The sequence below is a fragment of the Rhinolophus sinicus genome, linkage group LG01 (assembly GCF_036562045.2).
Source record: "Rhinolophus sinicus isolate RSC01 linkage group LG01, ASM3656204v1, whole genome shotgun sequence".
NCBI classification, from domain to species: Eukaryota; Metazoa; Chordata; class Mammalia; order Chiroptera; family Rhinolophidae; genus Rhinolophus; species Rhinolophus sinicus.
The window spans coordinates 15,942,741-15,970,598 of record NC_133751.1 but is presented as its reverse complement, the minus strand read 5'-3'; the positions used below and the strand labels follow the sequence as shown (position 1 = coordinate 15,970,598).

General features: G+C 35.1%; 1 protein-coding gene and 1 long non-coding RNA gene across 5 annotated transcripts in view; one reads left to right on the top strand and one right to left on the bottom strand.

Annotated features, from left to right (window-relative positions):
• GABPA (GA binding protein transcription factor subunit alpha) overlaps positions 1–22,724 on the top strand; it is a 36,281-nt gene extending 13,557 nt beyond the window's left edge. For both annotated transcript variants that reach the window (XM_019729849.2, XM_019729848.2), the window contains exons 5-10: positions 1,093–1,338; positions 9,545–9,739; positions 12,925–12,978; positions 13,890–14,030; positions 14,258–14,450; positions 18,849–22,724. In XM_019729849.2, the coding sequence (XP_019585408.1) occupies positions 1,093–1,338; positions 9,545–9,739; positions 12,925–12,978; positions 13,890–14,030; positions 14,258–14,450; positions 18,849–19,077 (1,058 nt within the window). In that variant the 3' untranslated portion in view covers positions 19,078–22,724. The remainder of the gene's footprint in view (positions 1–1,092; positions 1,339–9,544; positions 9,740–12,924; positions 12,979–13,889; positions 14,031–14,257; positions 14,451–18,848) is intronic.
• Positions 1,328–27,858, bottom strand: part of LOC141570198 (uncharacterized) — an 88,556-nt gene continuing 62,025 nt past the window's right edge. For 2 of the 3 annotated variants that reach the window (XR_012494166.1, XR_012494167.1), the window contains exons 2-3: positions 22,875–23,033; positions 1,328–8,510 (exon numbers count right to left, since the gene is read on the bottom strand). This is a non-coding gene — a long non-coding RNA (uncharacterized LOC141570198). Of the gene's footprint in view, positions 8,511–22,874; positions 23,034–26,551; positions 27,810–27,858 lie in introns of those variants that run through there. The other variant, XR_012494168.1, reaches the window with a different exon arrangement.

Genomic DNA, 27,858 nt, shown 5'->3' with positions numbered 1-27,858 from the left:
CAGTGCAAGTATTCATCAAGAAGAGTTTACTTAATGAAATTTGAATAGAGGATTAAGGGATAAGTCTTAGGAAAAATATTTTTCAAAAATTCTGATTTTTTTTCATGTATATTTGAAAAAAGTGACATCTGTTTACACCACCTAATGAATGATAGCTATATATTTTTTTATAATATTGATTTTCACAGCAGTTTGAAAGTTTGTTTTTTATTTCAAATGCGTTTTGATTACATTTTGATATACATTGTAACAGAATCAGTGAGCAAACAGTAGCTGTTAAGCAGTATGATAGTTTCTTAAAACTGTCGTTTTAACAGAAGTATCTGATATATCATTAAGGGCTAGTTTATTCTATTTTGAATATCTTAAGGATTTGGGTTTTTCTTCATTCAACTGACAGTGAATGTCAGAGTTTAATGATGTGAATTCAATTTAACAAACTGTGTTTTTAAAATAATGTACTTTGTCCTTTAAAAAAAAAGTCAGTAAATAATTTGTTCAGAAGAGTAAATAGCTACTCATTTATACTCTCCCTAGTCTTAATTTTTATTTTCTATTCCACGTTGGCACTTTTTCTCCTAATGTTTGTAGGTAGGGGTGTGTGTGTGTGGCGGCAGCGGTGGTGGTGTTTATAAATCATTTCAGACTTACTGAAAAGTTGCAAGAGTAGTAAAACGCTTACTAGGTATCCTTCATCCAGATTCCCCAAATGTTAACTTTCATTGCATTTGCTTATTCTCTTCCTCACCCCCACATTTATTTTGACCTGTTTACGAACAAGTTGCAGATGTGTTTCTCTTCTGTTCCTAAATACATAAGTCTGCGTGTTTTCAAAAAACAAGGAATTCTTTTTCAGTACAATTATCAAAATCAGGAAATACTGATTGACACAATACTGTTATCTAACCTACCAAAGTTCTGTTGGATTTTTGTTTTTCTCATTTAATAGGAATCTGTTGAATTCTCATACTGCTAAAAATATTTAAAGTGGAGTTTTGCTCTACCATTTGAGAACATATAAAATAAACTAAATTTTATTTGTTAGTGCCTTTCATGTTTTCATTTAGATTTTTTTTTTAATTCACTGTTAAGGAATTGAACCAAAGCTCAACATCCTTGAAATTGTTAAACCTGCGGAAACAGTTGAAGTAGTTATCGATCCGGATGCCCACCATGCTGAAGCAGAAGCACATCTTGTTGAGGAAGCTCAAGTGATAACTCTTGATGGCACAAAACACATTACAACCATTTCAGATGAAACCTCAGAACAAGTGACAAGATGGGCTGCTGCACTAGAAGGTTACAGGAAAGAGCAGGAACGCCTTGGGATACCCTATGGTAAGAAAATACATCATTCCATGTCAGGTAGAAAAGAATTAAGCTTGACATAGAGGATGCTGGCGTGAGTATCTGTTTTCGATGTAGAATTTTTAGGAAAAACACTGATTTTCTATATTCTTTTTTGTGTGGGGGGACTAAATACTGTCCGTGATGGACAAATACGGTCCTGAGTTCTGGGAATAAAAAATACAGTCATGCGTTGCTTCACAATGGTGATGCGTTCTGAGAAATGCATAATTAAGTGATTTCATTGTTGTGCGATCATCATAGAGCGCACTTAACACAAAGCTCGATGGGATAGCCTACACACCTAGGCTATATGGTACAGCCTATTGCTCCTAGGCTGTAAATCGGTATAGCTTGTTCCTATGCTAAATACTGCAGGCAATTTTAGCACAATGGTAACTATTTGTGTATCTAAACATAAAGGTACAGTAAAAATACAGTATAAAAGGTAAAAATGGTTAACCCGTATATGGCACTTACCATGAATGGCGCTTGTAGGACCGGAAGTTGCGCTGGGTGAGTCAGTGAGTGAGTGGTGAGTGACTAGGGGAGTCTAGAACATTTCCGTACTCTACCGTAGACTTTATAAACACCATACACTTAGGCTGCACTAAATTTACATTAAAATATTTTTGTTTCTTCAATAGTAAATTAACCTTAGCTTACTGTAACTTTTATTTTATAAACTTAATTTTTTTAATTTTTCACCTCTTTTGTAATAACACATAACTTAAAACACAAACACGTTGTACAGTTATACTAAAATATTTCCTTTTTTTAGGTCTTTATTCTATAAACTTTTAAAATTAAAAAATTTGTTTTACTTTTTGAACTTTTTTGTTAAAAACTAAGACACAAACACACAGACCTAGCCAGGCCTACACAGGGTAGGGTCATCAGGATCGCTGTCCTCCATCTCCATGTCTGGTCCCACGGGAAGGTCTTCAGGGGCAGTGACACAGGGAGCTGTCCCCTCCTGTGGTAAGGCTGCCTTCTCCTGGAACGACTCCTGAGGACCTTCCTGAGGCCCTTTTTGAGGATGTGTCACTCTTTTCAGAAACGTGTCCATACTGGTTTGCTTGGTTGGTTTCTTTTTTTCATCATTGATTTGCTTGGAGCAGATAATGCACCATGAACATTCCTCTCTGTTAATGAAAACCTTTCTGTGTTGGGGTCCAAGTTTTCAGACTTTCTAAGGAGCTTGGTGAGGTCTGCAAAAGCTGCTAAACCCTTTGCTGAATTTCTTGGGGGTTCTTTTTCCTCACCCACAGTTACCTTTACTCTTGCCTCTTCTTCAGCTATGCGTTCTTGTTCCAGTTCCCTCAGCTCCTCATTGGCCGGTTCCTCAGGCACCAGCTCTAGGAGCTCCTCCAGGTCACACTCACCCACACCCACGTTAAGTTGTTCGCCGTGTCAGCCACAGCCTTGGGGATTTTTGCAGTGTTTGTACTATGACATTATGATGGCTACAGCATCACTAGGTGATAGGAATTTTTCAGCTCCATAATCTTATGGGACCACCGTCATAAATGTCCATTGTTGACCAAAACATCACATATATGTAGTACACACATATATAGTATGTGACTGTATAAAAAAAATTTTATGCCCGTAGGGTGTTCTCAGTGTAGTTGAAGAGAGAGAAGATGGATGAAAAGAGATAATTGCCAGAAAGGTAATATGTTTTTAAGCTGCCAGAAACAGGTATAAACGAAACATGCTATTAGAATCTCAGAGGGCTAATAGTGTCCTGGGGGAAAATTGGGAAAGGGTTTATTATGGACAAAGAAATTGTTGGGCAGAGAAAGACGTTCTAGATAGTAAATGTATGTGCAAAGCTGAGAAGTAGAAGTAGGAGTATACATGAATAGTGAGAAGATTTAGTAGGTAAGGCGTTATTTTGCAGCAGTATAGAACTGGTTTTGATTGATGGAAATGACAATTGAAAATGAATGTGTTAGTGGTATGTGGCGTAATTTGGGGCAGTGAGGGGAAAATGAGAATATTATTGTACTTGAGTTGTGACTACGTGATAAGGTCTGGGTTAGCCTAGACTAGGTGATTTCTGTGGGAATAGAAAGGAGGAGATACCAAAGTAGTGATAGGACTGAGCAACTGACTGATGGATTTTTGTGAAGGTAGAGATAGAGGGGAGATTGAAGTATTAATCTAACTTCTCAAGCTGGGATGGTAAAGATGTTATCTGGGACTCAGTCACATTGAATTTATATTGAAGCCATAAAAGGCTATACAGTCTCTGATGGAGAGAAAGAAAATGGAAAAGAACACAATGTTAAACATTGGTTCCTGGACCTCCTCAATATTTAGGGTTGAGGAAAAGGAAGGGAGACGTGGAATAGCTAAAGAGAGAGAAGGAAAGTAAGAACTGTATATAGTGTCACTGAAAGTAAGAGTTTTTAGATAGTCAGAAGTCTTGATGCCACCAAGAACGTCAAAGAATGCTAACAGAGTAATGGCTATTAAATTTGGTAATCAGAAGCTCATTGGTATTTTAGGTAAAAGTAACTGTACAAGTGGAGAGACAAAGCTGAATTATAAGAAATAGATGTCACAGAAATGGAGAAAATTGAGTATTAACTTTTGATGGAGGGCAAGTGGGAAGAGTGCTGGGGGAATAAATAAATAATATTGAAGGTTGAAGAGCTGGTGGTGACCTGAGTATATTTATAGATAAATGGTATGGAACTAGTAGGAGGAGAGATTAAAGAAGCAAGGAAAGGGGTCATTAATTGGAGCATAACATAAAAAAAAGAACCAAGTTTGAAGAGTGAGATCTAGCCATTCCTTAGAGATAGGATGGTTGAAAAAATTAAGTTATTTTTGACATGTGGAAGCTAGTATGTATAGTGTACTTGACCTTAGTGTTAGTACGTTTTCTCTTGAGAGGAGAATGCTGAGAAGGAAAGAAGATAGCATAAAAACAGTTCAAATAATGTTTTATAGTTTGCTAGACCTTCAACAAGAACTCTTCAGTTGTAGAAACTTTTATAGAAAGTAATGTATAAAAATGAATTATAACTCTGACAAAGTTTCTACCAAGAATGTTATTTACTTAGAATGGAAGCTCTTTTAAGATTTTGAGATTTATTAGGTATAGAAAGACTTTAAAATATCACTGGCGGTTTTTCTCATGAAATTGTTATCTACTAGAAAGTTTAGAAACTATTAATATTTTCTTAGGGAACTATCATTTTAGGTTTCTATTTCTGTACCTAAGGGTAGTTTTTTTGCTAATTGCTTAATTCCATGCAAAATTGAAATATGGTTAATTGGTCATAACTATCTTAAATCTCTTTGAAATATTAGTCCACATTGGAAAATTTCCTAAAGTTCACTTCACACACATCAATTTTATGTCTTGACAGGAGCTTAGAGTCATCTCTTCATATTTTCATATATACTTACATATATTCATATTTTTTTCCCTTCAGTTTTAAATTTTTCGGGACTTTAATTCCTTTTCCTGTTTATTTGTTTATTTATTTTTTACTATTTTACGTTAAACAACTGGACAAAACTCAAATTAATGAATTTATAGTAGTTAGAAGTCAAATTGATGAATTGTAGAGAATATTAAAACTGACTAAGAGTAAAATTAGAGTAAATATATTATTATTCTTTATTAAATAAAAATATTAAAAGATGAATATGCTGAGATTACTTTTATTTTTTCTTCCAGTTGTTTGAATAATTAAAAAGAAGGACAGATGCTCATGTTTTTGGCTCCCAGCATTGTCAGATAGTGACATTTAAAAGTATTACATGTATATTCAAAAAATAAAACAGAGATATAGTTTGTATCTAACTAGCTACCTAGTTCCATAGCTCTCCCATCACCATGGGTAAGCTCTGTCATTTATTATATATCTTTCAAGTCTGGTTTAAAGAAAGTGTTAGGAAAAAAAGTAGTTCTCTAACATGTCTTTTCTTCATTCCTACTCCCTAGTCACAACCACGTTTGCTTTGCTACTTTTAATCATTAACTTCCTAGTATAGTAGATGAGGTAAAGTTCTTTTATACTTCTCTCCCCTGCAAAACAAAATTAAACCTTGTCTTTCCCCATTTTCTTAATTTTGTTATGTAACTTTTGTCGTTAGTGATTGTGTACATTATGAGAATTTATTTCTTGCATGACCATGGTTACATTTATACAGCTTTTAGTTTTCCGAAAGTTCAAAGTTCACCTGTCTTTTAGTTGTATAGATTTCTATATATACCAAGACTTACTTCTCCCATTTCCATCAGTCTGTTTTGTGCCTATCATTTGTTTTTCCCAAATTCTCATCCATCTCTGGGTTGGATTTTTCTAGGTCTGCCACAAAGCTGTCACCCTAGGACATCATGACTTTCCTGCAGGGCTGGATCCCCCATTTTCCCTTGGATCTCCTATTTTCCTTTTTCTTCGTTTTAGTCTCTCATTTACTCTTCATTCTCTCATCCCCTTTTAATAAGTTCATTAAGAAAGGGCACCTGTGAAATAAATATATATCTACTTTTACTTTTTTGGTGTGTGTGGGGGTGGGGACCACACATATTTGAAAATATCTTTTATTCTGCTCAGGTAGTTTGAGTGTAGACTGTTAAATTGAAAACAGGGTTTTGATGACCCTGTTCCATTTTGTTACACTGTAAGGTGTTCAGCGGGGGCATTCTGATCCTAGTTCCTTTGCATACCCTATTTTTTTCTTTCTGGAAGCTGTTAGGATCGTCTCTTTATCTGTGGTCTTTAATGGGTTTAGTGGTGTGTAGTTTTTTTTTATTTGCTATAGATTTGTGGTGCATAGTGTAGCATTTCAATCTGGCCCTGCACCGTCCAATGCAGTAGCCACTCATCTCATGTGAGTACTTGAAATGTGCCTGGTCTGAATTAAAATGGCTATAAGTATAAAATACCCAGTACAAAAAAGAGAAGAATGTATAAAATCTTACCAACTTTTTAGATCAATTACATGTTAAAATGATAACATTTGGATGTATTAAGTTAAATGAAATTATTAAAGTGAATTTCATCTTTCTTTTTTAAGGTAGCTATTAGAAAATTTAAATACACAGTGGCCTGCATTATTATATTTCTATTGGACAGTGTAGTGCTGATCTAGACAATTGTATCCTTCACTCCTGGGAAATTTTTCTGAATTATTATTTTGATAATTACTTTATGTGTTTCTCTTTCTTTTTCTAGAACTCCTGTTGAATTTCCTGGGTTGATCCTACATTTGTTTTCTTCCGTTTTTCATCTCCTTATCTATTTCTACTGCCTCTGCCAATGTTTTTTAACTTTATATTACAACCTGTCTGGTTTTCAATTTATAAGGGCACTTTATTTTTGGTTGTTACTTTTCCATAGCATTGTGATCTTATGTTATGAATATCATGTTTTCTCTTACCTCTCTTGAGTATATCAATTATGGTTGGGGTAGGGTTGTTTTTGTGTGTGTGTGTGTGTGTGTTTTTAAGTTTGTTACTGCATTATTTCCGCTTTCTAGTGGTTTTTCTGTTTATTTTTGTTTGTTTAATGGTTTGATGTTAGCCTCAACTAGCTGATTACCCTTGACCATACGTAAGAGGGAATAACTTTAAAGCTAATTAGTTTGAAGTTCTGGAAGGGATTTACTGACTACAGGCTGATGAGGGTAGGGTATTGGTTTTTTCATTAAAAGATTTTCAAGTGTCATTATGTTTCGATATGTTTCCTGGGTCTCTTTAGCTTCTCTGGAGAATTGGCCAAACACTTGTCAGGAGTAGAAGGTCGAGGTGAGGATTTAGGGTTGATGTGTATGTGAGTGCTGCATTCTGGAAGTGGAACGGGACATGGAAGAGGGAGGGGGAGGAGATGGAGAGGGTCTCACTCTTTAGTGTGTAGACTCTTCTTTTTGAGGTCAGTTCTCTCAGTACCTGCTTTGTGATTCTCCCTGATCTAAAGTGTTCCGGTGTCCTCACCTCATGTGGGGATGCTTTCATTCAGTTCGGTCCTGAGAATGAAGGAGAGGCCCTGGAGATTCTAAACATACCATATACTTTAAATCGGTCCCCTCATTTGTCACTGAAACCTCTCCGGCTACCTGGAAGCACCACGACCTGAGCCAATGAGGGGGCTCTGTCAGCAGGAATACTTCCACTTCTTATTGGCATCCTCCTTGATAGGTGTTTAGGTCACAGCTTCTTCTGCTCTGCTGGATTTTCACTCTGCTTACTGTCTTCAAAACAATATGTGGAAATCTCCCAGCCTTTCTGTTGCTTCTCACTCGTGTTCCTATGAGTTTACATCTTTTAAAAATTCCTTTACTATCATTTGACTAGGTTCTTAGAGAAAAGAGACAAGGAGAACATGCATGGCCAATTAGTAATGTTAGACCAGACGTCCTGATATTATTTAGGAAAACAAATCAGACTAATTCTATTACCTCCTAACTTTTTTGACCTTGACACTTTTTGTTTATTATGTTTATGAAAAATGAGCTTTCTTGGACTTTTAAAGGGATGTGGTTTAGGATAGCTTCTCTAACTTTCCCAAAACCCTCTTCAGTTGTTTTCAAGTAGCATTAAAAAAAAATAGAACCACTTGCTTTCTTGGTTCCTGCCTGTGCCCTTACATCACTTTTATCTGGACCTTCCTTATCCTTTTCCTTCATGTTCCTGTGCTACTCAATTTCGATTACACTCCCACCAGTTTCCCCTTAGTGTGGTCCACTCTCCTGGAAGTGGTCTTGGCTCAGTTTGAAAAACTCACAGATGCTACACTGCTCCAGCCTCTTAAACCTTCCCGCAGACCTTTGTACTCAGCTACTATCGGATGGGGCAAAACTGCTTTGAGCTGCTCTTTTCACCTTGGCCTGTTGTGCTTTTAATGACTGCTTCCTGGCTATGTTCGGGTTTTCCTGCACTCACAGTGGAGAACGGGTCAGATGTCCCTTTGCTTTCGCTGCACAGATGCTGATACCATGGAGGTCTTGTGGCCCTTATTGCTTTGTCTTCACCTGCATGTATTTCAGGGTCCATGGGGGTACTTGTCACAGGGTTTTGTTGTAAATGTTCACAGATTTTTGGTTTTGCTCTCTAGTTGCTTTTGGTGACTTTTTTAATTCAGAGAAATTTAAAAACATTGTTGTCCTTTTCTCAGAATCCTCCTCCCTTAACTTCTCTGTGAAAAAATCAAATAAAAAAAATCAATTTTGTGTCTATCAGTCCTGTATTCTTAGTTGATTCGTCTTTACTGTAAACTGGCTCTTGATAAGTACCCAAATGTTATTTTCCTCTCTGTTTTCTTACTGAATGGCATGCATCTTGGCAACATATAACTGTGTTTGGGTAGATCATCTTTTCCGTGCATTAATACCTATACGAAATCAATTCAGCTAGTATTTACTAAACTTCTCTGGGTGGACTGCCCCGTTAGGCACCAGACATACAGCAGTGAAGTATTTGTATGTGTTGGCCATCCTTTTCATTTGTGAATTTAATTAGATAATTAAAAATGATGAGGAAATAAAATTATTTGACTTCACTTTTTGTAAGAGTCAACAAATATATGCACAAGGCACTGTGGTAGGTTTTGAAGATAGAATGATTTACAAGACACAGTCCTTGTATTTAAGACCTTGATGTATTATAGGGGAAGACGCTGAGTAATAGGCAATTAACATGTTGTATTGTTAAGTGCCACCATAAGGGTAAACACAGGAGCAACCAGAATTTGACAAGAAGCAAAAGGGAGGAAAGAGTATATTGTTCACATTTTGGAGACTAAATCTAGCTCCCTAGAATCCCCTTTTATTTTTTTTTTTCCCATGCACCAAATCATACTCTGCTATGAAATAATTTTTAAAACTCAGATAACTTACTCATTCCTTCCAGGATAATCATATATTTTATGCCATCTGGCCCACTGGAGAGTATTTTGCATTTTGTTTTTCTTGGTACAGTTCCAGACTAATTGATGTAGAACCAAGTGAATCCATCAAAAATTGAGATTAAAAAGGAACTGAGGAGAAAATGTAGCATAAAAATCTTTTTACTTCATATACTGAGTTTACTTACTTACTTGGGGAAAACAACCTGTCTGGATTTTATCTGTGTGTGCGTGTGTGTGCACGTGTACATGTGTTGATAAGTTAGCTGTAAATTTATATAATATCTAAGATGGAACTAACCTAATGGTGATATTTTTCTTTTTAGATCCTATACAGTGGTCTACAGACCAAGTCTTGCATTGGGTAGTTTGGGTAATGAAGGAATTCAGCATGACTGATATAGACCTCACTACACTCAACATTTCAGGACGAGAATTATGTAGTCTCAACCAAGAAGATTTTTTTCAGCGCGTCCCTCGGGGAGAAATTCTCTGGAGTCACCTGGAGCTTCTCCGAAAATGTATAAAATTAGAATTATTTTCTGTTTACATTGTAACTTAAGTTTAATTTTATTTCTTTATAACTTTGTTATTGTGATTGTTAATTGATAATAGCAATAGTACTTAACGTTTATTAACTGTATAAGGCTGTGCTAAGAGCTTTATATGTAGTGTCTTATTTAATCTCTGTATTAAGGCTGTAAATCATTACTTTTCTTATATTTTAGATAGGGAACTGAGGCTTAGGAGCCCCACAAAGTCACAGAGCTAGGGAGTGGCAGAGCCCGGATCCAAACGGGGTAACACTAGAATCTTAAATAAGATGCTGTGCCCTACTCTTAGCTCTCTCGTATGTTCTAGTTGTTGACTTCTGTTTCCCCTGTCACTTCTTCCAGGTACTGCTCATCTTCTAGAAATTTAAGATTTTTCACAGGTGACTTCCCTCTCATTCTCTTCATTATAGTGAGATTAAATCATTTAAAATTTCTTTTAATTGAATGGGATTTCAAGAGAGAAAGGAGAAGTGTAAGCTTGTAACCCACTGTCTTGATTTGGAAGCCACTGGTTATAAGTGTTTCCATGTTTTCCACAGACATTATTAGTATGATTAAGTGACTATATACAGAAATTAGGAACTACTCAGCTGTCCAACATAAAGCTCAGATAAATGTAATTTTTTTTTGGAATTTTAATCCATTTTATATTTCAGTGACTATCTGTTAAAATATCTTAGCTAAGTAACCCATTCCCTAACAGTGTTTTGTATATCACAAATGCTAGCCAGACCCACATATTTTTCAGAATGTGTAAATAGGACAAACTCTGACTTTGTTTTTGTAATGGCTATGGATGAAACAGTAATTGGTAGCGTTCTGTTCCATTTGCCCGGTAAGGGAAGGCTTTGGTGGAGGGATTTTCTATAGTCATCTACTGCTGAGGGTTTTCATCCAGGCGTCATTATCTACTATTGAACGAGACGAGAGCTCTGGAGAGAAGCTTTCCTTCCTTGTTTGTATCTATAGTTTCTCTCTTGTAGTGATTCTCTTAAATACAGGGGGAGAGGAAGATCTATGACACTAGAAGACTTACTACATTCATTACATTTATAGGGTTTATTTCCAGTTTCAGTTCTTATTAGACAAGTAAGTTGAATGTTCTGTTTGGAGGTTGGTCCTTGGCCTCACAGGTTTTCTTCTCTGCAGATGAATAAAGTAAATTATGAATCGTTTCAGGTACTTAACATGCGAACCATGTTTACTTAACACATCTTCTTGGGGGAACTCTCAAGAATAGAAAAAGAACAGGGCTTGGATTAGTTTAGTTTTTCTCAGATTCATGGTTTCGCTGTCACTTCCAGGTCAGCACTTCGTTCTGGTTGTCTCTTCCTGGTTCTCCTAGGCTTTCTCAAACTTTAAAGCTCATTCAGAGACTTTTCCTCGTACAGGGGGAGAGCAATGTGTATCTTTCCCTTTTTTTTGGTGGTAGAGTGAGTCTTCTTCAGAAGATCTCTGCTCTAGAATTGTTTTATTTTCAAAAGTAACAAAGCCCCACAGCTTAGGTAAGTGTTTCAGGGAGTTCCTTGCCTGTCCATCCATGATTCTTTGCTCTGCCCTGGCAAGGAAATCCCATCTGGTTTAGGAATCTAATGCTCAGTTCAGAATTTGGTGATGGGCAGAATGATACGTAAAGCTGTTTCTGGCAGAGTTCCCATAATTCACAAGCCTGACTTCTCAGAACAGGCTCCTTGGAGCAGTCTAGTACTCTGGCCCCTCTTGTAGAGTGAAGTCTACAGCATATATCTGAAAGGTACAATAAGCCCGGCGTATCCTGTCTCTTCCTCCTTAATGATCTGTCAAGGAGAATTTAGATACTTGTATTAGATTACCCACCAAGCCATTGCCTTTTTGTGGTTCCCTTTGTGTTGAAAGTTTTGGAGAATTTTTTTTCTTTAGGAGAGACAACAGTTCTTGGGGAGAATGCTCAAAACTAAGAATCTGGATAAAACAGTAGCATCTTCATTTACTGAAAAGTTAACTATGTCTCAGGCACTGTGCTTCTTAAAAGCAATTTCCTATAATCCTCACCAACACATGAGGTGGTGTGGTACGTGTGGGGGTATGCCACTTAAATGTTAGAAAATTAATTTTCAGGTTAGTCGAATAATTTACCAGAGTCACACAGCCAGTAACTGAGTGCTCAGATCAGAACCCACCCAGATCTATCTGAGACTAGTCCCACATAATCATTTAAACCCACAAACTCAGGAACCCCAAAGAAATCTCCCATCTGACAGGTAGGACTCACACCTCTTTTTAGTTCCCCAACTCTATGTGTCTGGAACTGGATCCCGGCATGGTACCCAAAGTAGAACTGTGTTGGGAGCCAGGACACAGGTGACTGCTGGTGGGTACAGTTGCAATTTCAAGAGAGAAGCATCATGCACTGATAGGCAGTAAATAGGCTCAAGCAATAGAGACTGGGAAGTGTGCCTCTTGTTTGAGAGGGAAAGAGTGGCATTTGAGTAGGGAACAGCAATAGGTGAGTAATGAATGGTTGTCTAAAGGGCGATATTAGGGCCTTTTCCAATGTAACTCTTCTATTGAGAGCTATATTTATAGACATATTGAATTATTTAGTTCAGTTGTGACATTTAGGAAAGCTACCGTTTTATTGAAAATTTAGCTATGTTTAAGAAGGAATGTTAAAAATTAAAGCAGTATTATTCAAAGTAGATGTTAGATCATTAAATTATGAAGATTTTTCAGATCATCTTGAGGGAGCCTTTTTGGTGATGAATGTATATCTAAATACTTGCAGCATGGTGTATATTCCCATCTCTAATCTGACCCTGAAGATTTCCATGTTTTATGTGGTTTTATGTAGGTAGATAAATAGACTTAGATATAGGCATCTACATTTAGAAAACCATGGTTCCTTGAATAGTGAACTCTAAAAGAAATTGGTGTTTTCCCTTTGTCACTTCTCTTAAAAATATCTGTTCCTTATAAAGTGACTCAAATATTTTTTAGGTTATCATGCCAGTAAATTTCAACTGTTTGATGTTTTGCTTTTTTGTTTGGTTGATTTTGGTTTTAATTGTGGAGTTTCTTTTTTAAAAATCGTGTTCATAAAGTTCAATTTTACTGGATTGGGGTTTGCATTTCTGGTTTTCAAATGAAAACAAAATTTTCTGTGTGTTCTTCAGATGTGTTGGCAAGCCAAGAACAACAGATGAATGAGATAGTTACAATTGATCAACGTGAGTATACATGCCCATAATACACAGCCCATTTATCAATAAGAAATGTTTCCTTTATTCCATATTGTGAAGTAGTAAAAAGGAAAACTAATTTTTAAATTTTTTATGAAGTATTTGAAATATACAAATAATAAAGTATAACATCTATGTACACTATAACACCATACACTATTAAGAAATAAAACTTTATATATAAAATTTACCTGTTGTATATCCTGAACTTGAAATTTGTCATTCTATGCATATTTTATATTTTTACCAACTGTGTAACTATAAACACTATAGCATTGTTTTGCACATTTAAATTTTGGGGGTAAAATAATAATATACTGTGCCTATCGTTTTATAACTTGCTTTTTTGTTTAAAAGTTGAGAACCATGTTGATACTTGCAGCTTGAGTATTATTCATTTTCACTACTGTATATTATTTTTAAAACTCTGTGAACCTCACTGAATTAGTATATTCAGAATGTATATGTGATTCTCTGGTTGTAATATCATGGGGTTTCTACCTTTTCAGTCTTACTAGGTTTACCAAAGTTGTTATATCAGAGTGGTGGAATGAGGTTGTACTCTCATAAGTAGTGAAATACGAGTTCTCATTCATCCACATTTTCTCTCAACATTTGATAAGCCATTTTTAATGAACTAATATTTTATAACTGTCCACTAAGTTATTTCAAAAATAAGACCAACTTTTATTCAGTAAGTTAAGATTCACAAACTGGAATGCAAACATACTATCTTATCCTCTGAACTTTTTTTGTAATTTTTTTTCAAAATTGTTGTAGATTAAGCCTTTTTGAAATGAGGGCTTTGTTGAGGTAATTAGCATTTTATGCTGTTCAGTAGTTTTTTTCACTGCTTGTATTAGAAGGGAAAAAAATTTTCCCCTTGTCTTTCTTTGCAGCTGTGCAGATTATTCCAGCCTCAGTGCAGTCTGCTACACCAACCACCATTAAAGGTATCAACAGTAGTGCAAAGGCAGCTAAAGTACAAAGAGCTCCAAGGATTTCAGGAGAAGATAGAAGTTCACCTGGGAACAGAACAGGTATTTCTGCATTGTCATCTGGTATTTATAAAGTTTTGTCATATTATGTATATTTGGTTTAATTTCAGTGTGAGTATGGACTACTTATCTGGCAGTGCTTAGACAGCATTTGAAAAAACATTTGTGTTCTTAGCGTGGCTGAAATAGAAACCAGAGAACCTGTTTGTTGCCTTTTGCCTTCTGTTAATTCATAGTGCTGTGGTCAATGCTTCTCCCTTTCAATTTAGGAAACAATGGCCAAATCCAACTGTGGCAGTTTTTGCTAGAACTTCTTACTGACAAAGATGCTCGAGACTGCATTTCTTGGGTTGGTGATGAAGGCGAGTTTAAACTAAATCAGCCTGAACTGGTTGCACAAAAATGGGGACAACGTAAAAATAAACCTACGATGAACTATGAGAAACTCAGTCGTGCATTAAGGTAAGCATTTATTACCGTTTATTCTTTTTTTTTAATATATCAAGCCTTTCTAAAAATGCCTTCTTATTCTAGGTATAAACATTGTTGTGTAATGATTTTAAAATACTTGTTCATAAGATGATGTTTTCTTTATATATAAAAACTAAAATTTTCAAACTTATGTTAAAAAAGACTTTTTCAAAAAATCTTTAGTAATAATTTTTAGTAGAATTTTGAGAGTTGTTTTTTAAATATTACTCTAACTTTTTTTTGTTTGTCAGGGAAAGCTTTTATTTGTCCTTCATATCTGAAGGCTAAGTTTACTGGATAGATTATTCATGACTGGCAGTTCTTATCTTTCAATATTTTGAATATGTCATCCCACTCTCTCCTGGCCTGTCACATTACTACTGAGAAATTTGCTGATAACCTAGTGGGGAAAAGTTACTTGTTTTTATCTGACTTAAAAGCATATACTACTCTGTTTAAAAACAACATGTTTTCTGTTATTTAAGTTACAGATAAAATCTATCGTTTGCATAGATGAACTGAGTGAAAACTTGAGCAAATATGCAGATATTTTCAACTTTTATATTTAGATGCAAACTGTTGACCCATTTTCCTATTTTTTTTCGCCCTACAATCTGCCTAAATCTAGTATTCATCAGTAACTAAAATGCTTCATTTTCAGTGTGCTTATCATTTAATCTCAAACACATGGCGAACTATCTAAAGATATTTTTGGTATAATCAGAATTAAAACTGTCATTTTTGATAGTTTATATGGCATACATACAAATCCCCTCAAAATTATTGATGAATTATTAGAATTAATAATTAAGATGTCGGTTCTCCTTAGATTGACCAAAATTTCAATGCAGTAACCATCTGAATAAGATTTTCCATAGAACTTGGCAAGGTATTTGTAAAATTTATTTGGGAGTAATAATGTACCACGATAATCTGAAGAAGGTTAACCTGAGTTTCACTACAAAGCTACAACAATAAGAAAAGTGTGCTGTTTGCTTAGGATAGACAAATAGACCATAGATTAGCATAGATAGCTCAAAAAGAACCAAAAATATAAGAGCATTTGATTTAAAAATGGCAGTGAAAAGAGGACATGTGGAAAAGACCTGCTTTTTAGTCAGTAGTGCTGGTACAATTGACTGTCCATATGGGAAAATAAAAATTCCTCACATCATACTAAAAATCAGTTCATGTAACTTGTAGCTTGAAATGTCAAAAGTAAAATAGGAAAGAATCTAGAAATACCTCCATGAGTTTGGTAGATGAGGAAAGACAAAACTAAAAGTACTAACCCTAATAGAAAAAAGATCAACAAATTGGACTACATTAAAATTAAAATTAATACCATCTAGTCATCAGAAGCCATCATCAAGAGAGTGAAAGGCAGGCCACACATAATCTGACATAAGACTTATCTTGAATATCTAAAGGACTCTTACAGATTAAAAGGAAAATGAAAAATGGGCAAGAGACTTAGACACTGTAGAGATTTCCCAAATGTCTGTTAAATGTATGCAGAGGTGTGCAACCTCATTAGTAATTAGGGAAATGCAATTTAAAGCCACAGTTAAATGGTACAACACATACCCCAGAATGTCTAAAATTAAAATGATTACTAGTGCCAGGAGTGTTGGTGAAGATACGAAGCAGTGGGAATGCTTCTGCACTTTTGGTAGGAATGTGAATTGTAGCCTGTAACCCAGCAGTTTCTCTCCTAAATATTTAACAAACGAAAATGTACTCATAATGTCCACATGTGCTCATAACAGCATTATTTATAACATTCAAAACCAGAAACTACCCAAAAAACAGGTTCCTCCCACTATCCAAAAGTAGAGCGTTCCTGTGAAGTTTCATAAGCCAAAATGGCATAGAGCAAAGAAGCAGTTACCATTAATTTATATGGGAGTTTCTGAGCGTTGCCAGACCCTAAAAGTAACCTACCATATCATACCAAATGACACGTGAAATCTAAAACAACACATAACACATAGTAAAAACAGGAATGCACAGAATAAATCAAGATAAAGCACAGATGCTCCCAGACAGTTCAAAGCTTCGGCAGCTTGATGCTGAGACGCTGGGTGCAGTTCCTCTGGAAGGGGCTCGGAGTGCACACTGCCTCTATAACGGCTGCTGCAAAACAAATGCTAAGCACTATTTTGCTTTTCGCCTTTTCTTTGTAAAATGGAAAATACTCTGGATGTTTTTTGATTAGCAAAAGCAGGTACTAATGCAGGTCTTCCTTAAGTGAAGGGGGAGAACGCAAACTTTCAGAATGCACAGGATACTTGTAGATGAAACGGTAGTGAATACATAAGTTGTGTCTCAGAGAATATACTGTGTATCCATAAGAATGAACTACTGCCAAAAGCACTGATATCAGTGAACCCAAAGAGTGTATACACTGTAAGTTCAAAAAACAGGAAAACTAAATTACAGCATTTAGGATGCAAGTTTGGGTGATAATATAAATAAAAGCAGTGAAATTACTATCATGAAACAAATTGGTGTTTACCCTTTAGGGGAAGGGGTGATGACTGGAGGAGCCCTGGGTGTGTGTGTGTGGGGGGGGGGGTTCTAGGGTACGGGCAGTGTTTCTGTCTCCTGACCTGAGTCATAGCTATCTGGTAATGTTCACTTTTGTGTCCTCTCTGTGTAATATATATCGCAATTTAAAAGGTTTTTAAAATAAGTTTCAAAGAAAGGGAAGAAATCATATCCATGAAAATACAGGTATTGTGTCCCTTTCCATTTTCTTAATTGTAGAGAATGAACAAACACAATGGATGCTATTATATATAGTTGTATGATTTATCTACGAGATTGAAGGAAGTATTAAGTAAAATAAACTTAATGTGTATTTTTTATCACCTCTTACCAAGAAACTGATAAGAGTATACCAACTTCATTTTCCTGCTTGAAATATAACCACTTTCCTTCATTCTCCTTTTTTCTCAAGTGTCTATTTATTACAGCCTTACATATTATGAAGAAATTTTCTTAAGAAATTGAAATGCCAGTAGCATTTTAAACTGAATGACAAGCATTTGGTGGTTTATGGGCTGAGATCTAAATTCTATATTAACGTAATTGGCACAAAAGGAAACACAGGACTGGCCAGTGTGTTATCGCTCTTAATGGGAAAGTGAATATAACTATTACACTTTTGCTGTTCTGCAACTAGAAAAAGATTACATAATTTCCTGTGTATAGGTCACTCTTTTCATTAATAGAGTTGATTAAACTGAGGGACTTTTATGATGAATCTTGCTAAGTGTGGTCATTTACACCACTGGTACTTTTGCCAATAATTGTTCCTTTTGTAATAGCTCTGTGTCAAATGGGTGCACATGGGCAGTGTAATTTTAAAATACAGGCTTCACAGTCTGCCAGCCCAGGAAAGTCTTTACTTTTTCCCCCTATTACTGGAATTGGCAGTGTATAGTGGTAAATAAAGTCTGTTTTCCAGAGTAAATATAAATCCTACTCTATTTCCATCTCCATAGAAAGCAGCAATAAACTAGACTTCTAGAGGGATTTCCCCAAATGGAAGCTGTGTAGGTTTAGGAACATTGTTCTTTATGATGTCCTGTTTCCTGTGTTTCTGTGTGTCTCTTTCTTCTAGCGCTTTTACTTATACTTCTGAGGCTCCCTATTGGATTTAGAGAATTTCTCTGAAAGGAAAGCCTGTCATAGTAACATGATGTAAGTAAAGGCGTAGCTACATAATATAGGATTTTATACAAGACAGAAAAGAAGTGGCCATTCCAACAAGCCATAGAATATATATATTAAAAATTTCTTCATACTACATGTATATGGTTAACATAGCTTATATTGTATAGAGGGCTCTGTGCCAGTCATTGTGTGCTAAGCACTTTCAAAGATAATCCTTTTAGTCCTCAACGGTTCTATGAGGGTAAGTACTGTTTTAAACCTCATTTTATAGATGAGGAATAAAAGCTTAGAGAAAATGGCTTTCTTGTGGTCACAAAGGTAATAAATAAAGATACTGGATTTTGAATCTCCGCATTCTGACTCCAAGCCCTTGTTCTTAGGTTCTGTTACTGCTTCCAAGGTTTTCTGTTTTGTTTAATAATACCTATTTTTAAATCAGTGATTTATCCTGATTGTGGAAAATATGCTTTGAAAATTTAGTACATAAAGTTTTTTAGAATTCTGAGCATTGAAATTTTAGTTAATAATGTTTGAAGTTTCCTTGGATAGTAACATCAAACATTTCTGTGTAATTTCAATGTTAATTGCTGTTATGGTGGATGCAATACTCTGCTAGGCTTCTGCTTATAAAAGTGATTGTGATATGTTGTAAGAAGGCCAAAGTCTTTATTTTTTATATAATGTTGATGTGTTTCTCTCTCTCTGAAGGTATTATTATGATGGGGACATGATTTGTAAAGTGCAAGGCAAGAGATTTGTCTACAAGTTTGTCTGTGACTTGAAGACTCTTATTGGATACAGTGCAGCAGAGTTGAACCGTTTGGTCACAGAATGTGAACAGAAGAAACTTGCAAAGATGCAGCTCCACGGAATTGCCCAGCCAGTCACAGCGGTAGCCCTGGCTACGGCTTCTCTGCAAACAGAAAAGGATAACTGAGCCCAGGACCTTCTGGGAGTTCCAGGTCTTTCTTAAATATTGGAGCAAGTACTGCTCTTACCTTTATTACTGAATTGGAATCTTCTTTTATTTCTAGACTGTACAATCTGATGCATGATTTTTTTATAAATATTTCATACTCTTGTGAATCTGGATCTTTTTACTTTGAGCATATATTTTAGAATATGTATATGTTAAAGGATCACCACAATGGCTTCAGTGTGAAGGTGGGTTCATTGTGGGATAGTTTGTGAACAGTCAGGAAAGCTGAACTGGTCAGTATTAACGTCTAGCCCGACCAAAAATAGCCAGTAGCATCTGAAGATGAAAAGTAAATGAAGTATCTGCAGGGAACAGTCTGGCTTAACTATTTTTGAAAATGTTACTGTTTCCCCTCTGCTGCCCTAGATGTCACTTTACATAGAACCGCGACATGGAGATTTTACAGCTAAAGCATGTGTGCCTCTTTCATCTAATCAGGCAGAGCCAAAATAGTCATATCAAATAAAATTATATATTAATAACTAAAATAAGAGTATCAGTTATTAAAGTAATTTATATATTTGCAGCAAAGGACAATAAGAAGCCGACTGGCAGAAGAGCAGTGCTGAAGAAGGAGGTACAGGTTTAAATCTGGCTTACCTCAAGCCACTTTTAAGGATTTTCTGTATAGATTATTCATAATGTCAGGCCAAGAATTTAAATTATTTTAAGAGAGAGGCATTTAATTCTAATAAACCAACTATTACAAAAATTCTGAAATGATCTCTGTTTTTCCAGTCAGAGATTTAAAAAACTGAAAAGTATACCTCAGCCAGAAAATTGGTTTGGTTTGGATTTCTACTTTTTTTTTTTTTTTTTTTTTTACCCTATAGTGCCGGTTTAGTGCGCAAAAGAGCTTACATAGTCATTGTGTTGCTGATGAAATGAAGACTTTAAATCAGTCAGCAGTACTTTGCCTTTCAAGACGTTAGTAAGTTACAAATACAGAGGGTGCCAAAAAAATGTATACACATTTTAAGGAAGAAAAAAAACTATTAAAATTATAATACTCAATATATACCTGTAACAAAAGATGAATACAAGTCATGTGTATACATTTTTTTGGCACCGCTGGTAGTTTAAAAAGGAAATTTTGACCTCCAGGACAGGCAGTCTTCTCTTAAAACAAAATTTCCCATTTATTTAATTTTCTCCTTTTGAATATTTGTATGTGTGAATATACAAATATCTATATACATGTCCATTTGACCATTTCCTATATAAAGATACATAAATGAAGACAGTAATATTCAAAAGGAAAGATATTTCAAAAGGTAACTCATTTTAAAAATTCTTTAATGAAGTAATTCTTATATATGAGCAACATTTTACTTACCACAAGCTGACACTAAACAGAAATGGCTAGATATGTCTTTCTTTTTTGCTTGCTTGCTTGCTCACATGCTTTCCTTGTTTTTTGTTTATTTGTTTGTTTGTTTGTTTTAAGGTATTATGTACAAATCATGATATGAGATGTTGGCAAATAGCTTCTAATCCTCTTATAGCAGAAGACTGATTCTCAAATATTACTTTATGCACCTTCTCCCTCATCATCTCCTTTAAATTCATCCCCCTAAACAGCTTTATAAGAGTCAATGCTTTTGACTAGGAGGAAAGGGCCAGGGTAATAGAGGCAGGGCGGCATTGTTAGCAGTTGTTGCTGCCAAGACTAACTAGTGGTGTGGCATGAACCACAGGAGGAGGCAGGGCTCTTAGGAACAAGGAGGAATCTACCATCTCCTTTTCTGACAACCTCAAATCATAATTTTAAGTGCTGTGCTATAGGACTACAAAGTGCAGTATTGGCCCATTTACATTACTATATTAAGACCTTTAAGACCCTGCCGTAAATATCTAAGGAAGAATAAAATTTGTGACTTTCAGTTTTACTTTTTGACAAACACATACAAAATAAACTGACATATTATTAGTATAATTTGGGCACAGTGATTCCAAGAGTATCTGAATGGAATAGCAATTTGAAATAATCAACAGAAGCTCTAGTTTCAGATAACAAATAATTGCAAAGGTTTTGCATCATCTGCTTTTGGCCTGGGGAGTTGACAAGTAACTCACAGTTTTAAGAAATAATAAAGTATATTATTCTGGTATATTATCAAAAGCTTAAATTCTTCACTTTTAGATATAAAATGCTTTTGGGGAGATACTGTTTTAATTTTTAGCCAAGATTGTAGACTTCCTTTATGTCTCAATCATAGGTATATATTTTTTTAAGATAAGAAACACCCACATTTATGTTAGATTCCTTAAGACTATTACCCTGTTTCCCCCAAAATAAGACCGGGTCTTGTATTAATTTTTGCTCCAAACGATGCATTAGGGCTTTATGTTCAGGGGATATCATCCTGAAAAATCATACTATGGCTTATTTTCCGGTTAGGTCTTATATTTGGGGAAACATGGTATTTCTTTTTTCCTTCAAGCATTCCTGAGATGCTTTAAAAAAATAAATAAATAAACAAAACACACTTTCTGTTTTCTTCCTTTGGCAGTTTTCATTTCTCATCATAATTTGAACAGAGATATACATGATTAGATGCTTTTCTTTTTTCTTCTTTGCCTCTCACTATCATTTATGCACCATAACATAGGTAATGAGACCAGTTTACCCAATTGATTTAAGATGCTTTCGTTGCTTTGTCTCAACTTATATATAAACTATTTCCCATTGTCTTTACTAAGGTTACAGTTACCAGAAAGTCAGGTAGGCTTTTGTTAAAAGATAACTTAGGGAAGAAAATATTCATGCCATTCATTCTTGGCTATGTTTCTATGAATGAATTTTCCATAGGAGAATTTACAGTGTATTCAAAGGAAGAAATAAAATTATTGGTCATATTTTGTACCTTATAAGTACAAGAATAATGAAATTTTTACTTTTGTTTTAAAACTTATTTTCCATGTGAGGTTCGTATTGAGCCAACTTTCATGGGTATCTTGCTATCCTAAAGTTTGGAAATTTGTGTCGGCATCAGAAAATCAAATAAATGAGTCAGAATTGCTATGTGTGGTTGATACTCATATGAATCAACTCATCACATTCATTTTTGAATCAGTCTATGTCAATCAATGAGGAAAAACTATTTAGTTGTTTTTTTCCCCCGATTAATGATAAAACTCAAGTATATTTCTTTAAAGGGCTGTACCTTCAAATATTTTTGTTGAGGTCTGAGGTCTATTTTTCATCTTCATCCTTTCATCCTACTGCCTTCTAAAAAGAACTAGCGTATCTTCGAAATAGCACAAATATGTTTTTAAATTCATAGTTGCAAAACATCTGTGACTAACTTAATGTCTTCATATCTAGAGGTTGTAAAAAAATACTGATATTTCAGTGATATTTCACTTGCCAGAAAAAAATATTCTCGGTCTTTTGTAAAAGGGAGGAGGATTTTTGCATACATTTTTACTCTTTAAATACAGACACTTATACTGTCATAATAACAATTATGTATTTCTTTGTGGTTTTTATTTTTTTTGTAATTTTACATAAAACAGTTATTTTCTATTTTTACTCAGATAAAAATATTTGTGCATAAAATGTAAAAATAGTAAAATGAGAAAAATAAAACTATTATACAGTATATTTCTGTGTTGTTAGAAATTTTATTCTTGCAAACAAATAGTCTCAAATTCCAGGGGTATTTGCTTGGGTGAAAATATGACAGTCCACATATGATGTATACGATGTCAGACAATTTAGTTCGTGAAGTCATAGAAAAAGTGCTACATACCTCATTGCTGAAGTACTTCCCTTGGGAAGCTATGCACCAACACCAGCACCTAGTCCACCCTTCAAAGCAATTTTGAAACTCTGGAATGGCCATCAGAGCTGTCGTCATATTACCCTTGATGTCCTGAATGTCATCCAAATGTCTTCCTTTCAATAATTCCTTTATGTGCAGATAAAGAAAGAAGTCAGTAGGCAGGTCAGGTGAGTAGGGAGGGTGTTCCAATACAGTTATTTGTTTACTGGCTAAAAACTCCCTCACAGGCAGTGCCGTGTGAGCTGGTGCATTGTCGTGATGCAAGAACCATGAATTGTTGGAGAAATGTTCAGGTCGTCTAATTTTTTCACGCAGCCTTTTCTGCACTTTCAAATAGTAAACTTGGTTAACTCTTTGTCCAGGTGGTACAGATTCGTAATGAATAATCCCTTTGATATCAAAAATTAGCAACATCGTTGCAACAAGTTCCTGAAGTTAATTTTTAGGCCTCCGTATGTCATTCCCAGATACTTTAAAACTATCAATTTGTGAGGAACAGATTTCATGAACTAAAATTAGGTGATAGAGTTTAGTCTTTTTTAAGAAAATAAATGAAATCCCATCCACAAACCCTAACTGTTTTAGATTAGTAACAAGAAATGGTAAAATAGTACTTGCCAAAAGGCTCAAGCCGGTGATTGTTAAACTAGATATTCTTAGTGAAGCCGTTCTTTTGTGTGTTAATTAAAAAGAAAACTACCTGTCCATGTTGGCTAAATAACAGGAAGAAGAATGAAAGGGGACAGGAGAAAATGGGACTTTGGTTTTGTTTATGGTCCAGCCAGTGGTCACACCACAATATAACTATAAAAAATTATGGTTTGAGTGAAATAAATTGCTTTAAAAACACACAATGTAATTTTACCTAGTTTGAAGTGATGAAAACCATCATTTAGGAAACTAATGAGGTATATTTATCTTCTATCACAAAAAAGACACTGATTTTTTGTGTGTAAGACTTAAAAGCTTAGTTTGCAAGCGAAGCACATGTTAAAAATGCTTTTACTACTAGCAAATCAACTGATTTAGAACAGTGCTTTTAAAACTTTCTGAGGTAAAGGACTTTTTATTTCCAGTTGGTTACAGACTGAAATTATTATAAAATAAAAAATGAATTAAAAGGGGAAGCGGAAAATGGAGAGTTGTTTAATGGGTACAGAGTTTCAGTTTTGCAAGGTGAAATAGTGGAGATATGTCGTACAACAGTGAATATAATTAATAATACTGAATTGTACACTAAAGCATGGTAAAATAGTAAATTTTATGGGTATTTTAGCACAATTTAAAATTTTTTAAAAAGTGAATTAACAGAATTTTAAAAATCATGTAATTCACCAAATTAACACAGGGCTGGGGGGACATGGTCATATCAATACATGCAGAAAATGGTTACAATAAAATTCAGTATCCATTCATGATAAAAACCGAACAAACTAGAATTAGAAGGGTGCTTCCTTAATCTGATGAGTATCTATGAAAAACCTACATCTGACATACGTAATGTTTTTTCTCCTAAGATTTGGCGAAAAGCAAAGAGCTACCTACTGTCACCATTTCTATTCAACACTTACTGAAGATCCAGCCTGTGAGATCAGGCTAGAACGAGAAAAATAAAATATTGTAAGAAAGAAAACTCTGTAGAAGACATGATCAAATGTTGAAAATCCTAAAGAATAAACTACTAGAATTAATGAGTTTAGTAAGGTAAAGTACAAGGTTAATATACAAAACTCAACTTTATTTCTAGCAACATATTATTGGAAATATTGAAAAGCTACCATTTACTTTAAAACATGAAATAATTAGGGACAAATATAATAAAATTTGTGCAAGACTCATCCAAGGAAAACTACACAAAATGCCAAGAGATGAAAGGAAATCTACATATTTTTTCCAACCCTACATACCTTAACTCCTTGCAATGTGACAGGTCACAATTATATTTCATTATTTTGATTTCCATTTCGTTAAAATGGAGAAGTGCCGAATGAGGTGAAGTGATTTAATTAGGATTACACAGAATGCCAGGGGCAAGGCTGAGCTAGAACCTGGTCACTTGGCTCTTAATCTAGGACCAATTCTATGCGATGTAAAAGGTTTTGGGTTTTGTTGTTCCAGTACTTGTGTGGAGAGGAGGGAGGGAGCTGGTGGACTGCAAAGCGATTGAAGATTCTTAATCATAGGCAGTAATACAAGGGAGGGTCATCTTTCAATGAATGGAAAATTGGGGCATAGTTCAAGCATAAATGAGAGAAGAACAAGTATGAAATATACCTCACTGTGTAAGAAATGCTTTATGTGTGGCATTGGTTCTCCAAACACATGAGTTGCATGTTATATCACTTACAAAGAAAAATTAGTGTACTAGAGAACTGCCTTTTTTCTGTGGTTATTTAGGATATAATTCCATTGAAACTCGATTCTGCCATTAGTGGCAACATCAATATAGCATAGGGAAATAAACAGATTGAGAATTCCAGAAATAATCTTATTGATCACATACATTTATCCACTTGATAGGGAAATCATGTCCATTTGTTGATTTTAAAAACACATTTGTGTTAAGATATTTTACCTTCCTGACACAAAATAATCAAATGTGTGTGGAATTTTTTTTTAGACTGCATGGTAAGGGGACGCCTGCAATGGCAGGCTTTACAAACTATGTGGTTTACAAAGTAACCACATAGGATGGTCTGAAAAACAAAAAATTCCTAACTAAAACCAATTCATGGCAGGTAGCCACGTCCTAGGCCAGTAGCTTCCTTGACAGAGGTCAATCTTTGAGCCTGTCACCTTTCTGCGTGTAAGATAACAGGCCTCTGGAATGACAGAGTCATCCCTTTTTATCAGACCCGTCAAGGCACACCCATCTCACCAGAGCAGGAGACCACAGAACTTAAAAATGTTACCTTGTTCCCTGAATACCATTTCTGTGTGCTGTACATGTTAATCACTAACTATCCTGTACCCGCCAATGGAAAAGAAGTGTGTGTTGCTCCATTTTACTTTTTATCCAATCCCAGAGATTAACCCACTTTGCTTTCTCCCATCTCCCCAATCTACCAATGAATTTCATGTAACCCTCCTTACGTCTCCTCCTTTGATTCTAATGTATATTTAAAAAGCTGCAAAACTGCCATTCTGCAGAGCATTTTCTCAATCCATTGAGATTTTGCTCTCCTGCAATTGTCACCAATTTGATTCAAATTAACTTATAAAAATTCCCTACAGCTTTAGACTTGCCCTATGTTGACATAGAACATGCTCAGTAGAGGGATTCTTATTTGGGTAAGGAGGGTGGACACAAGGGAAAACAGTTATTCACCATTTTCATGCTTAATTCTTTACCAGAATATATTTGATTTTCTTATGACTTCTAAAATCAATCTGAGACGTAACTTTGTAGAAACTCTTTTGCATTCAAGTATTTTCTCCCAAATAGAATGTTTAGGTTGTTAACGTTGATTGATTCCCAAACCTCATGAAAACATATCAATGGTTTAGGTTTGAAAAAGTGAAGGGGATCCAATGATCTGTGGTCTTTTAATTTTTAAGTCAAGATTTTTGGTGCAGAGTTCCAGAAATGGCAGGATTACCCTCCAGCTAAGATACTATTCAGGGACTCAAAAATTCATACTAACCTTTCTTGTTCCATAAATTGATAAAAAGCAGCTGCCATGCAGAATTCTTATGACAAGCTCTTGTCAGATTCTCAGTATGGTAGCAAAGCAATGAACTATTTGAGAGCAGTAAGCTTCAGAAGAATTTAGCAAGCGGAAATCAGGAAGCTTTCAGAGGAGAAAACATTCACCTGGGTGGGTTTAAGGGTTGAAATATTCTATGATATATATTTGATACACTTTCATGCTGCTAAAAAAACATTCTCCCTCATATTTACTTCTTCTGTAAATATTAGCTCATTGCATCGCTGTTGAGAAGTAAATAATGAAAGAAAAAAACATCTTTGCAAAGATAAATCAAAATAAGATTGTTTCCGACATTTTCATTTCTGCGTGAAGATAGCAGAATTTCCTGTGGCTATTTAGTTTTCAAGTCATTGGCAATATGTTTGAAACATAAATGATCCCAAGGGTTCTCTCTCAAATGAGAAATAGTTGAACTTGTATCATGCTGGGGGATCTGTCGAGAGTAAATTAGATACATTGTGGAAACTGGATATACTACTGAAAATCAGTAATTATCTCAGCTTGCCACATAGTCCTCCTAGGAATCTGAAGGAGTTCTTGTGTTTTGAAAAATCTTTAATCCAGGATACTTCAGGAGAAGTAAATCTTTCTATATATTTTTTCTATTGCCCCAAAAGTTGATAGCTAGAAGATCAATTTAGTGTCTCTTTTGGGGTGAAGCATGATTAAGAACTTATTTCTTCATTCTCTTCCCTCTGATTGAAAAGCTTTTGCTCTTTATCCTTCCTTTTCCTCCCACTTCTCTCTCTGGCAAAAATCTTACCATCCTTTATAGTCCTGAAGTGACCATCCCCTCCTTCTTGCACACACTGCCTTTGAAATTACACTCACCTGATCTTCCCACTTCAATGGTCCCTACTTTATTGGCTCAGGACTTACTGATTTTCAGAAGACTAGCACCGAAAGGCTGCCTTGGTCCCACCTAACAAAGTTTAAAAAGCAAGTGTAGTTACAGAACAAAGCTTAACATTACTTATAGGAATAAAGAATAACAAAGTATTGCTTATTTGCATTATTTTAAAAAATCTTACTCCTTTAAATTCCAACTAAAATGCTAACTGATTTTCTTCCTTTAAATTCTTGGAGGATTCTTTTATGACATTTAGCACAGCCTGTATTTTATGGGTTTTATCCAATTGTATTGTGAATGGTTTATCCAGTTGTATTATAAATTCCTAGGAGATAGAGAACACCCAAGATTCATGCATATTTCTAGTTCTCTTGCATTGTTGATGCCTTCC